The sequence below is a fragment of the Glossina fuscipes genome, unplaced genomic scaffold, assembly GCF_014805625.2.
Source record: "Glossina fuscipes isolate IAEA_lab_2018 unplaced genomic scaffold, Yale_Gfus_2 3, whole genome shotgun sequence".
Taxonomy (NCBI): Eukaryota; Metazoa; Arthropoda; class Insecta; order Diptera; family Glossinidae; genus Glossina; species Glossina fuscipes.
Window position 1 is genome coordinate 12964317 of NW_023998417.1, and position 14959 is coordinate 12979275.

Genomic DNA, 14959 nt, shown 5'->3' on the forward strand with positions numbered 1-14959 from the left:
CATACTCCAAAAATGACATTTCGAGTGCCATTCATTTGATTTAAAAAGAAGAATATGCGGTATGTGTGCAGATGTAGAACATTTATATCCTGTACTAGGAAATTGTTTCCTCTGATGAGAAGGTCATCAAGTCATGTGACGTGATGGTCACATCCACTCGCCCCCGCCATGCAAACGTGCTGAGGATGCTGTTCATTCACCGATTTGCAGATTGGAGAATTGAGGTAACTTTCCTAGTAGTATTCCTTGGAAACCATTATTTAATTTAATAAGGAAGACGAAGGACTTTTGCATTTGTCCAAAATAATGCCCAAACAATAGCGGGTAGGTGTATAGATCATTACGAACCTTAGCTCAACCAGGTATAGAGGAAGGAAGATGGAGCAGAACGTGTAGCCGACGATTCAGGCAAACTTAAACAGGGAAAGTGACTCCTAATTCGGAAACTAAAGCAATTAAAGTAGATACCAAAGAAATAGACAAAAGTTGAGTTTGGAGATGTCGGCAGCCTTTGCGCGGTTACCAAATGCTCAAATCAAACAAATCTTTAACTGCTGTATATACAAGAAGTATGATGCCAAAAGAGCCATGAAAAATTGCAACACAAATATGCCAGCTCTCAGTAGACTGCTAAGGAAGCGAAGCCAGCTAATAAATAAACTAACGTATGGTGCCTTAGTTATAAATAACAAAAAAAGTGGACAAATATGTTTGGAGCAAATTAAAAAGCATTTGAAAAGTTCAGCGATTTCTTAAACTACGCATCTGAATTGTAGGATATTTAAGAAACGAATTTGTTGTAGAAGTAATTATATTTGTCTCAATCATTTATTTTTGTAAAAATATATTTTCAAATATAAAAAGCAAATTTAATTAACCGCTATGAACAGTGCTGCGTATACATATTCTTTATTTTGTTCATCGATTAACCAAAAGGTGGATAAAAAATATGTTAGTCTTACCATTCATCAAGAATTTTTATAATTATTCAAAACATTCTTGCATAGCGGTACAGTTTTATTTTAGTTGCAAGATGTATAACAAGTGGCGGCAGTCTATTTTTTTTTAATTAGCAATTTTTGGTTTTTTTTGAGTTTCTAAAGTTCATGTTTAATTTGATTTCTTTGAGAGTCAAAATTGATTTGATCAATTGGTGAATATGATCCTAAATATATCTAACGAATTGTAATTGAAAAAATTGTGTTTTTGATCAAAGCATCAATCTTCGTTTATAAAAAAAAAAGAAAAAGATTTCTCTCGGTAGCGTAATAGAGAGGCGTTGTTGTTAACCTTGATATTTCGTTTAAAGACATCAACAATTTGCGATTATGCTACCGGTTCGGAAGTGGTAAGTGTATATTGTTGCAAATACTTTGAATCTCTTTTATCATGTTTTCAATGCCTTCAAAAAGTCGGAAGAAAAACCGATCTTATATGTACTCAGCAAGGTTTTTGATATTTACTTGTTCATGAAAGTAGAAAGAGAGGAAAGCATTCTCTTTTTCTTCTTGATAGACCTAAACCCAATGCTAGTAGTTGAGTTGAAAGTGTCTTTCTCGGTTTTTATCTTCCTATAGATCGTAATTTGTACAAATATGTGCCTTTTTATTTTGCTGCCAAGATAAAGTATGACGTCTTACTTTCGATATCGAGCAAGCATTCATACGCAATCAACCAGCCTCAAACCAATGCTTGTTAATGAGTGCTGGTTAAAGCTGGTTAAAGAATCTTCAATCCAACTTTGACATTCGTGTTCGAGTTAGCTAGAAAACCCTGAACCGACCTTTGCATGTACATTCATGTTGGAATCAATGAGAATAAAAGAGTTTACAAAATAATGAAATCAAATAATAATTTTCGATCCTTTTTTTTTCTTGCCTCCTCAAATACCCCTTAACATATCGTAGTTTTTCCTTCGCTGCCCCTACAGTCACGGTTTTTCTTATCACTTTGCCAGTTTGCGATTCAGGCAAAAGTGCGAGTGCACTTTACTTCAACGTATTTCATTATAGTTTTGTCGCTTACCTTTGACATGCTGACAGCTTTCTTTTTTACGACTTAATACGAATAAATACGATACGAATTATAAGCAAAATATTGAAAGTGCTTCGTTGATGGTAATCGGCATACTTTCTTCGTACTTCATACTTCACAGGACATATTTTCCCGCTCTAAATTATCTTGCTTTTCGTAATCAATATGCCACCGGAAACCAAACTTTCCCTGTACATTGAACTTTTTCCGATTTGAAGTAAAACTTTTTTGTTATCTATGCTTTTTATAATTATTTTGACTTTATTTATACATATGTGTGTGCGTGCGCATACATATCCATAATTAATGTATTTATATTACAAGCGATATAATTAATGCGTATATAAATCACTTTGAAAAGAGATATGAAGAAAATAAAAAGTTCCAACACAAAAAGACCTTCAAGGGTTAAACTAAAATATTTTTCATTTTGGGTGCATTTAAAACGCAATTGATCACCTACGGATCATATTATATTCCACTAGATGATAAGCGGTTTCATATATACTTGCACTTGTAATCGCAGTAATAAATAATAGTTAAGATACATAGAACGAGAGATAATTATTCTTATAAGTGAAATGGAATGATTATGAAAAGAGGATAGTTTCTTCTCTTCTTTCCAATGACAATAAAAAAAAAGAAGAAAATCTGATTTATATAGTTCAAAATGATAATGCCTTAAATAGTAAATTTAATAAAATGAGAGCAAGAGGGGGAGGATAATCACACGTTTCAAGTGCTTCACACTAAATACTACAACATTTAAAGAGGGTCAAAATGTTTTCCGATGATAATCAAGACGGACCTGCCTAATAATTAAAGTTCGTAGAAAATGTAATACATGCTTTTATTTAAAGGAACGTTTTCTTGGGAGATTTTTTCCAACTTTTGTTTCATTATGATACTCCTGGCTATTTTGTAATATCTTCTTTGACTTTTGTTTTCCGTCTTCTAAGAAAATGTTATTAGATAATCTTTTATCGCGCACTTAAACGCCTACTCTTTAGTGTTATTCCAGGAATAGGTCTCTGGCAAAGCAAATGGATAATCCAGTTTATACATCTGATTAATTATGAATTCTTTTATATTTTTGGGTTCGGGCGTGACTGTAGCTAAACCTGTACGGGCAAAGTTGATAAGATAAAAACTGTGAGATAAGAAACTCTTATTGTGGCAGTAACGACTTACCCTTTTGATAGGCATATTCCATTATGTACTTGGCTATTTCCACAGAACATGGCGTAATTTTTTCTAAAGGCGGATATAAACTGCCCATTTGCAAGTCGTTATCATCGCAAAGATCCGCCAGTTTTTCGGCAGCTATTAAAAATATCTCCTTTGGTATGGTCAGCATACCGCAACATATTACGCCTAATGCTATTCCTGGGAATATATAGGCGTTGTTGCCTTGTCCGGGATGGAATTTTTTACCATTGTATTCCACCGGACTAAATGGAGAACCGGAGGCAAAGATACATCTGCCTTTGGTGCTAAAGTAGGCCTGCTCGGCTGTGCACTCAGCTTTACTGGTGGGATTTGATAAAGCAAAAATAATCGGTGTTTCATTATATTCGGCCATTAGTTCTAGAATTTCGGTAGTGAAAGCGCCACCTACGGCAGAAGCTCCGATTAGTATGGAAGGTTTTACCGTCTTAACGGCATCCAACAGTGTATTGACAGACGGATGATCTTGAGCAAAATGCTCCTTATGTTCTGTTAAACCGCCAGCTGGACGATTTTTAACAATAAGACCTTTACTATCCACCATCCAAATATGCTTTTTAGCTTCCGCCTCACTTAAACCCTCTTTCATTAGAGTCATAACACACAAACTGGCTATGCCTAGTGCCGCTTCACCGGCTCCAAAGAACAAAATCTTGTTTCCGGTTAGTTTAGTGTTTTTAAGTTTCAATGAGGCCAACAGACCAGCAACTGCCACACTAGCCGTGCCCTGTATATCATCATTGAAGGTACAATACTGATCACGATATTTATCCAATAATCGGAACGCATTGGCGTTGGCAAAATCTTCAAATTGAATCAAACAATTTTGTCCATAGCGCCGTACAACAGCCTGCATAAATTCATCAAGAAATTCATCATATTTTTGTCCAGTTATTCTCTTCGCACGCATGCCAATATAAAGCGGATCAGCAAGTAGAGTCTCATTATTCGTACCGACATCGAGAGTAATCGGCAAACATTGGTGCGGTTTAATGCCCGCCAAGGCTGTGTAGAGAGCCAGTTTGCCAACAGGTATACCCATACCATTGGCGCCTAAATCACCTAAGCCCAAAATACGTTCGCCATCCGTAACTACTATAGCTCTGACGTCGGCTTCTGGCCAATTCTGGAAGAAGAGATCAAGTCAAATACACTTTTAATATCGTAGAAACATTTAACGGTATTGAAAAGTTTTTACCCTTAACACTTCATATACATGACCCTTGTCTTTAATAGATATATATAAGCCTTTTGGATTTGTGTAGATCAAGCTGTATTTTTGGCAAGCCAAACCCACCGTGGGCGTGTAAACCAAAGGCATCGTCTTCGCTATATCTGAAGCCAATAGCTTGTAGAAGAGACGTTCATTGCGCTCGGCCAAATCGCTTAAGTACATAAACTTATCCAAATCGTTTTCCAAGCGATCCAATAAAATCGTACAGTGCTTTACTTGTTCTTCATCCGTTTTCACGACATAAGGCAACAGACCGTGTATACCCAAAATTTGACGCTCCGTAATAGTAAAAGCCAAACCCTGCAAAACAATTATATATGTATATATATATATATACATGATTAAAGGAAATGTTTACTTTGTTAAACTTAAAATATTCTTTTTTTCATTTTGCCGGAATATAGCGTGAGCTTTAGTGTTCATTAAGACCCCCCCGAATAACAACCGAATAATACCTTTACATATTATTGCACGTGTGTATGAGTGCATACATATGTAAATTAAATGAAAGAGTATAGTTTTTAATTAATTACTGCCAGAACTTTGACCTTCTTTCGCTACGGTGGAGCGTGGAGCTAGTGTCAGTAATCGATTTCACTTTTTTCATTAGCATTTTTGTTGTTGTTGTCATTGCCTTTTTAATGCCTAACAACAATCGGGGCACTTCTTAAAATTATTGCCGCGTTTCTAATCTCGTTTTTTCATTGATTTGATTTCATTTACTCGCTTCAAGATAGCACGACTGCCGTCTTGCCTCAGCGAACAGGTGATTTTTTAAAGATTAAACTACTAATGGGAGTACGAGTACGAGTAAAATCAATGTAACGAAGTGTCAACAATTGCTTTACGGCAATCTATTCATCAGATTGAATCGGTTACGACTGGTTTTAGAGAATATATATAAAAAAAATGTATTTAAGTTTTAATCAATAGAACACGTGACTCATGTCCATGAAAGTGAAAAATTTGACGGCATTCAATAGTGCGTAGTTGCGTTCCTTTCTTTACGAATTAGAAGAGCAAAGCTACAAAGGCCCCACTACGGATCCGTTCCAAGTGAACAAACAAAATCCTGCTTGGGGAAAAAAGGGCAACTGTCGTATTACTTGGGGGGCTTGAAGGGTGTGTGAATTTATTTTAAAATTTTCTGGTTTACACTTTCTTTTTATTTATGCTTGAGTGTGTTATCGTATACCAGCGACTGTGGTTAAAGCGTGAATTAAAAAATTTATATAATTAAAATACATTCGCCTTTAAAATCTGGTTTCAAGTTCAATGCCAGCTAAAAGCCACAATTAATTATCAAGTTTTTCATATTCTTACTAAACTATATCTGACGTAATGTTGGCCGTTAATTCAAATTTGAAATGTGTGCATCAATCATATCGCCATAGGAAGTTTGTTATGATAGATTTGTACAATTTGTAATTAGTTAGTTTCCACGTCTTTAAGGAGACGTCAATTTGTAATCGCGTTACGTAATTTAAATAATTAATACAAAAATGTACAGAGCTCTTTAGTAGAATGTAGTCAAGGGGGTAGGGGGTAGGGGGAAGTGGCAGCGATTATTTGCACCGGTTATACACATATACATACGTACTTGTATTTGCGCATCTGTTAGTTATTTAATAAAATTTTCAAATTTTATTTTCTCTCGAATTGTCGTACAAAACCTTATATATTTCAAGCTAAACCTCAATATAATTAATTGTATACACAATTTATTTATAATTTAAACTTTTTTTTTTTTTACATTTATTCCTTTTGTTGTTTGATGATAGAACGTGAATTGAAAGTGAAGAGAAGCGATTTGCAGATATTGAAAATGCAGCGTTTATATCAATCTAGACAACATACGTTGTCATCGTTATATGATAAGATGCACGGTAACGTGTTTATATTTTTGTTACGCACTTAAGTATTAAATAAGTAAAAATCTAATTCAAGCTTGCTATGGGGCAGCAGTATAATAAAAACTAATCATTGATACTTTTTCCTTCTAAATCTAATCTAATCAAAAATTTAATTAACATTTGTAATCAGTAGTGAGGAAAAGAAAAATATTGAAATATTCGCCTGACAAGTACATATACTGTTACTAAAATTTATCTAATATTAGAACATCGTACATATACTGAGCTCATAAAAGATGAACGAACTTATATTGGAACGAATTTTTTCGCACACGAGAAGGCACTTATAAATAAACAACATCGATGTACTCTTTACATAAGAAGAAAGAATGTTATTTGCTTTGAGGTCGTCCGCCTGGATAGATGAGGGGCCAAAGGATCTCGACTGACAACTCATTGGCCGTGGATTCGAATCTCAAGTGCGGCAGAGTTTTCAATAAGCCTCAGAAAGCCTTAGATGCTAATGCGCTTTAAGACTTTAGTCTTTGAATTTGTTTCTCAGGCTTATACTAACTATAATAATAGTTTGAGGTTTTGCCAGAGAAATTGGCTCAAAGTTGCTTTAAACTCTCCAGGTGTCTATGCGCACAGTCCGGGTCAAATATTTTTAAAATCTTGATTAAAAAACAAAAAAAAAAAATTCATGATACTTGAAAAAGTAGGAAAATTTCTCTATCATGTTATGGGTGCAACTATATCTTTATGCAAATTGTTGATATGCAGATGACAGCATCTTACAGGGCCATATATGCATGGGTTTCCCTAAGTAGATTGATGGATGTGACTAATCTCCTACGATATGTTTTCTTAAACATTCTGACTAAGCTCTCGCGACAGATATAATAGCAGCATAATGGGAATAAAACCTTAACTTATTCGAAGAAAATTCGCAGAAATTAACTCAAACGAAACCCAAAGTCAGGCAAATGTAATTTTGATCTCAATTTTGAAATCTTGACGTCTATATATATATTTATTCCGGTTTCCAGGAAACTTTCACAATTTGTTGCTTATTAGCACATCCTTGACGGTAAAAATAAAGAAACATGTTATTAATGCAAAATTTCGTTTGTGTTTCAATAAATTTTTTCTTGTTTTTTTTTTTCAAGTTTAAGTTTTTATTGCTTTGTAAGCAATTTTCTAATGTTTAAGTAATAATGCATGCACCTCATCATGCCATTGTTCATATGAAATTATTTATATAATTTTTTTTTTTTTTATTTATTTTTAAATTAAAGTTTATTGTATACACAATTAGTGCAAATAACACTTTGGTTCAAATCGTTTAAGCTTCAAAATCAAATGTTATTACACCTACCGCTTAATTTACACGACGGACGGATATATTCTTTACCAAATCACAAAAAATGAAACCCAATATAACAAAATTTACAGAAAACAACAAGAGTCATTAACTGAATTATAAACTGTGGGTCAACTTGGAGAAAGGCCTCAAACATAAATGTTTAAAAATATATTCATAACAGCGTCAGAAAGTGCAGAGGTATAGCGTCTTATCAGAATCACTTGCACTGAAAGTGCAAGCTAGCTATAGTTTTGCAGGAAACTATGAGAACCGGGAGAAGCGGACGTATTTACATTGTTTTCTTTAAAGAAAGCTTTTCATTGGACTGGCATTCCTTTAGCCGCATCTCTCGTCGGCTTAGCCCATTCACGCTCAACTTGTGGAAACAAAAGCATATCTTTTCCCGAAAGTCCTCGAAATTGTTAAAGGATATTCGAAATTCGACAGTTCGCTGATAATTCTAAAAAGTCTTTGCTTTTGACGGCCATGCCAGCACATTTTTATTGGTTTCAGTTATAGCCCGCCGCACATAACTTATCCTGAATTTGGACGACAAATGTCCACTTGTGAGAGAATACCTTGAAGGGCCTTGAAAAATTTATTAATCATAAAAGGAAGGGATGAAATCCCAGATCCATTTAGACAAATTAGAATCATGTCTGGGGAATTGCTCCTCGGACGCGGTAAACGAAAATAGCTCGCATCTTTTGATATGCAAAGCGTGCATGTTGCACCTTTGAATTACTTTGTAATGAATTAAAAAGAGAATTTACTTTTGTTTGTGTTTATATACAAACTTTTACTTTCGACAAGTTATTCAGACATTTAATGATTAACTTAAGTTTACTGTGTGTTTGCTTTTTTTTTTCTATACATTTTCTTATTTCATTTTTGCTTTGTTGTTTAAAAAAAAGAAAGAAAAAAAAAATGATGACATTAAGTAACCTCTAAGCATAATATTGATGCACAGCAGAAAGTTGCGCATATGCATGTAAGCACATCCGTGCGGGCAACCACAACTTGAATGTAAACATATTTAGCAAATTCTTTAGGAACATCTGCTCAGCATCTGATGCAGTAAGCGAGGAGAAAGCGAGTAAGAAAGCCCTCTGAAACCTCACCTAGGAATCTATAATAGACTCTAGCTCCAGGTGTCTAAGTTAGAGGAGAAACTTAGTGTTGTGCTACTATATACCATAGACTATCTAAAGGAATATTTATTTGCTTAGAGCGGGTGGGATTATGGTCAGATTATTTTCATTTTGGAAGCTTATCTATGGCCAAGAATACCATTCAGCTTTCTATCTCAGTTGCGACGAACGTTAGTATTCCATAAAGAGAAGATAGGTAGAAACGCGGCGGTGTGCGACAAAGGGAATGGCGTGTACAATAATGCCATCTCTAGATGGTGTAAACTAAAAAAATTCCCAACTTAAGGCCAAGCCTTTGTCCTTTAAAATACATAAGAACAAGGGCAGAAGGGCGCCCATGGAGAAGAGCATATAAACGTAAGTGAAAGTACCTATCGAACGACTTTTAATTACGCCATTTCTACACATTGCCATCACAATTACGTTTTCCGTTGTTTTAAAAAAGCTAAAGACCTTTAGCTCGCTTATCTTGCCCTTAAAGGAATTCTTTACAAACAGTTAAACGATAGAATGTTCCGTTGTTTTTCTCCTTTTTATCTATCTTTTAAAAATAATTTCATGTTCCTTTGTCTTCGACGAAGAGAACGACGAGTACTGTACAGTTAGCTTTCATATATTGCTTGGTAACGTAACGCAAAGTCTCCTGGAAGACCTTGCATATAAAGCTTCCAACCGAAAGTGAAAATACTGCTTCTGCTGTTGCAGGCGAGGCAGTGCTCAACACTGCAAAAGTAACCGCAATATGTGACGATTACCTGTGGCAACTTAGAAATCATCCATATTTGTAAGATAGTAAGCAACCCCCGCCCGTCGTTTGTTTATATGTAATATGTCTTTAATCGAAGAAGACTTTCGAAATTTTCCACCGAACACTCAACGCATGTCGATATATTGTACATACATTCTGCTTTGCTACGTTTAGTATACCCAATCATTTTTATAATGCACGATAAAGTGGAGAGAAAAATGTCACACACGCATTGCAAGTCATTGTGAAAATAAGAAAAATAGGGAAAACGAGAAACACATAAACAATTTGCGCACATATTTACCTTATTGTATTTCTTGTTTCGCAGACGTCCCAAGCCCGATATATTGCCGGGTATATCCAAATCGCTGTGAGTACCCCAAAGACCTAAACGGTCGCGCGGAGCCAACTTCAAGGTATCCATATTAATGCCGTTGCAATCCATTGTGTAATTAGCTCGCTGTTGATAATTTAGTGCAGGCGCTTTAAAGGAGGAATGTATACTTCGGTTGTACGTATTAATGGCGTTTAAATTTTCACACAAAACTTTAAGATTACTCGAGGACAATAATGGTATTTGGTAACTTTTATTATCCGTTTTTTCTAATATTTCTTCATCACTCGACAATGTTTGTTGACCGACTGTGCAATTTGGCTGCGTGTGCGAATATAAATTCGAAAACGATGACTGCTTAGGAGCAATATGACTTGTACTGACTTTACAAAGCTTTGCTATACCGTTCGACGACAATTCGTATTCTATAGTCGTTGTTGTTGTTGTTGTTGTTGGTGGTGGTGGTGGTGTTGTAGCAGTAGTTGCCGTTTGTTTTGTTGCAGTCGTATGATTTTCATTCGTCATTAATAATGTTGTGTTGGTATGCGAAACGGCATTTCTACAAGACGAGCATTCGTGTTTGGAGGGAAGCCCATTAGCAATTACGTCACTTGCAAGGGTTTTGCTGTTGTCAGCTGTTAATGTTTCATTTATTGTATCAGCTGTTTGATGATTCTGTTGCTGCTCATTGACTGGAATCGTCGTCTTGTATAGCAGTCGTTGATTCGGAGTACCATTGCCATGGGAAGAAGAATTATAAGAACTAACTGCTGACGGATATATTCGGGTGCTATCAAGGAGAACATGAACGCAAAATAGAGAGAGAAACTTTTAATGACTTTCAATACTAAAAAAATAATGGAAGATGAGAAACAGCAATGAGAGAGAATGAAGGGAGAGAGAGAGAGAGAGAGAGAAAGAGAGACAGATTTTTCTACATAATTAAAAGGTGAAATGAAAAGCTTTTCTGGCTTGTTTATTAATACTCGAAAGTTTTTGTGAAAGTAAAAAAAAAAAAAAAAAAACAAATTAAATAAAGCTTGCATTTCTTTTTTCTACACAACAATCCACACAATCATGCCCACACTTAAGGGTTTTTAACAAATCGGATGAGAAAGAGACATACATGTTGCCGTAAAATGTTTTCTAATCGCGTATATAATCTAGTGTCCGATCATGGTATTACTTAATGAAAAAATCGAAAGCGGCGTGCGGCACACTATCACTAACGGAATTCTGAAAGCCATACAGATAACTACCACCCGAATTGATTTTGCACATTTCATTTATATGAGTAATAATCATATCAAGCCTGAAACTTATACAACAACTATACGGAACACTTGAACATTTCTTGGCAATCACTCACCGAAAGTATCTTGAAGTCAGTAAGGTTCGGCAAAGCATTTTCAATTTCTTCTTAAGGAAATTTTCGTCTTTCAACGGGTTTAATGTCGAATCTCGCAACCGTCAAGTTACAATAAATGTTTGCTAGAGACTAATGAGAAAATATCGAATGAACGAAAAAGAACCCAATGGGGTTTTTTCCTTTTTTTTTTTGCTTTTATCAGTTGACTTTTTGTTTTGTATGTGCTTTTTACAACGCCCATCAAAGATCAAAATATATTAGGTCTTTCATTGCTTTTGTGATGCCTCAGTAAAAGCACCCGAGACCACATAAATATATATATATATCATCGCAAAGATTTACTATCATTTGCCGGCCAATTTACTTTTCAAATATTATTTATGTGTTCAAGGAATAGACAAACATCAGAAGGAGAGACGACCATCTCGGGGTTTGGTTTGATTAAAAAGTACTTATACTATATGTTAAAGTTCCTCCATTCAACCATTCCTACAAAGGTTAGATTATTTGAGACAGGGTCTCGAATATTTATCGGAGCAATTGAAAAAGGTTAGCGTTTCTTAGGGGAGGATGGGTGTCCAGGTTTCGCTTTAATACTAAATAAATACTTTTTAGGTCTTCTTTTAGTCTGAGTTTATATATTTTACCGTCATTTGGGATAGGTCAGGAATTGTCTTTCGCACAAAATACTTGCTTTTTTTTTTGTTTTTTTCATTGAAGTACAACAACAATCTCACGATGAGCGTTACATTGTCTTTCCTTAAGCTCTTATTAATTTAAGCAAGATTTTGGCAGCAGCTTAACTGCACATATAGGTGGCATAGAAAGAGTCTGTGCATGATTACCGAAGGGTAAGCTACCAAGCGCACGAAACTCTCTTTGTGCCCTGATTTCTTAAAACCTTTACAATCATATTGCCGGTCATTGCTAGGTAATAAAAAATTTTTATTAGCAACATTTTTTAGCAAACTAATCAGAAATATAAACCTTTTTGTTATTACAACCACACAAAACAGATACGGTAAGATTAATTAATTTTTACAATCTTTCGTAAGTTTTTGCTAAATATAAGCTGAAAACAATTAAACAATTTTTTGCGCCTTGCACGTCAATTATCTAATGTAAATAAATGAAAATTTCAAGATTAGTAATTAGTTATGGATAAATGGAAGGAAATCGATTAAAATAGCTTTTACTTATGCGCTCATAAAAACTTGAACAAAATTTTGAGTTCATATAAGCGCATAATGTAGCTTGAGAATTAAAATGTGAACGGGGTGGAGCGTAGACATCAGATTGGCAGACGGACAGATGGACAGACAAGCTTAACTAAAACCAGATTATAATTCCGAAACGCTCGGTATGATAAAATGTCGCCCTATCTGACTGACCTATCCCTTTTACATTGTACATACATCCGAACTAACTTAAAACGCATCACAAGTAGTGTAGGGTATACAAAGACATTAATAATCTCCAACTTGAATAAAATGTAAGGTTATATTGAATCATTGTGTGCGGCTGTTATCATTTCACTGTGATTGCCGAAGTTGTTTTAGAAATTTGTCGAATTTTTTTTTTTGCTGACGAAAATTTTCATAAATTAGGCGACGACTTTTCTGGCAATGGATGATAAACTTCTTAAAGTATGCTTATGAGGTAGGTGATGATCTATCTTGAAAGTTATAGATTCTGATAGGAATGTTTAGTAAATGGTGTCATAGATTATATATGTACGTATGATTGTCACATTCTGCAGTTTGGTCACCCTAATCCGATGATTATACATTTACACTGTGCAGATTTAAACGCTCATTCATTGCATGACATATCTCTGCTACTACAATTAAACACTTAAAATAAGGTTCTGTGAGAAACTGTGTGGACTTGGTGTAGAATCAAGACTAAATTAAAGTCTGTCTGTCGGGGGAAAGCTTTTATACAGTCGTCGTCATAATGAGAACAGATTATTATGGTAATAACGGCTTTTTGCCTTTTACAAAAAACATCAATCGCAGTTACTTACTCTCCTTCATCCAAGTTGCGTACAGCATTTTTACTGGAGCAAAGGGAGCTATTGTTGCCCATTTCGTATAGCACTGGTTTGTTTTCTTTGCTAAATTGTTAAATGATTGAATTATTAACACGAATTCTATTAAAAAATCAATAAACTATTCGCTTAACCACACACGCACATATATGTGAATGTGAACCGTGCAATCACTGGTATATTTTTTGCTGCTTTAGTCCCACATGGAATCTTAATACCTTCACCAATATTATTGTTATTTGTCGTTTTTGTTTTTTTTGCTTTTGAAAATTACCGATGATTCAAGGAACGCGGATAACGGCTTTACTCAGATTACCCATACAAGTGCAACATTTCTTAAGCATAAACAAGTGGTTCTTTTTTTTTTTTTTTTTGGTTTTTATTAATGAAAATTTTGTATTAATTATTAAAGAAAATTATTTGTCTGTTATTATATCGGTGCGCAAGTGCGCTGTAACAATACGAAACGTTTGAAAACTGATTGCAACGTGTTGTGATTGAATTAAAAGTTAGAATGAAAAATGTATTCAATCACCTGTGTACGAAATGACTCCATTCACTTTTGTCTGTAGCCAGTTTAGTTAGTGGATGTACTTGAATTTTTTTCAAATTTTTTATTGTTGCCTTTTTTTTTTTTTCATACCTATAAGTCAAGCGCAAATCACAGTATGTTTGCATAGTGGACATTGTAAAGTCACGCAATTATCTAATTAAATATTATGTTTGTTTCTCTGTTTTAACAAAAACAAAAGTCTTAGAAATTTAAATTGTTCATATAAATATATATATATAAAAAACCTTAAATTTATTACAGAAATCTTACAAAACATTGTACAGGTTTCCGGCTTTATCATGTTTTCGCCATCGGTTCGGGCATGTTCCGGGCATTTAGTTACACAGTGTGTGGAGTCCGAAGTGTGCTTGTAACCTAACAAGGACAATATTATCTTCATTATTCTCTTTATACCCTACACCGTTCGCATGTGCAGTGTGTATCAAGTTTGTGCGGATACGTGTAACACCCAGTAGGAGTTGAAAAGGAGCCCAAACTTCAGCTCATCCGTTCGTCTATCTCTTCCACAAGGCTCTATACGTGTCCATATTCGACAGATTGGGAAGTTTGAGACATTTTGATGAAATTTTGTACATTGGCCTCCTTCGGCCCAAGGACGAACTCCACTGAAAACAGATTTTCACTATCGCTTCTCGCACAATTTTGAATCTTTACATCAAAGAGATTTGCAATTTTTCGTTCATATTCTTCTTTATATCCCCTTCCGCAAATTAATTGCACCAAATGTGAGTTGCTTTGGCTTTTTTTTTTGCCTCCATCTGATTTTAGGACATTGTAACGAAAATAGGTAAGAACATCAATTTTACTAAATATGGTTCACGTTTTGGGCGTTTGGTGCCTCCCTCCATATAGGATAAATAATAAAATAGAAATTTATTGTAATGAGAATACATTTTCCCGCTGTTTTCAGCTTAGAAATTACCTAAATGAAATATGGTATTAGGTGACGCGATCTTAGGGTATCTCTCTGTCGACCTGCCACAACAAGAATGTTTTACTTTTTAAAGTGCTGAACGTTT

General features: G+C 34.8%; 1 protein-coding gene across 2 annotated transcripts; it reads right to left on the reverse strand.

Moving 5' to 3' along the window:
* Positions 1 to 2850: 2850 nt before the first annotated feature.
* LOC119635206 (NADP-dependent malic enzyme) lies at positions 2851 to 13708 on the reverse strand. Of its 2 annotated transcripts, XM_038029896.1 has the most exons (6): positions 13512 to 13708; positions 13343 to 13432; positions 9918 to 10737; positions 4460 to 4795; positions 3226 to 4387; positions 2851 to 3155 (listed from the first exon to the last, which is right to left on the reverse strand). In XM_038029896.1, the coding sequence occupies exons 2-6, from the start codon at positions 13402 to 13404 to the stop codon at positions 3034 to 3036; spliced, it is 2502 nt and encodes an 833-aa protein (XP_037885824.1). In that variant the 5' UTR covers positions 13405 to 13432; positions 13512 to 13708; the 3' UTR covers positions 2851 to 3033. The 2 variants fall into 2 exon arrangements, with proteins under 2 accessions (XP_037885824.1, XP_037885825.1); XM_038029897.1 differs by lacking the exons at positions 13343 to 13432; positions 13512 to 13708 and adding an exon at positions 11317 to 11426.
* Between the last annotated feature and the right edge of the window lie 1251 nt (positions 13709 to 14959).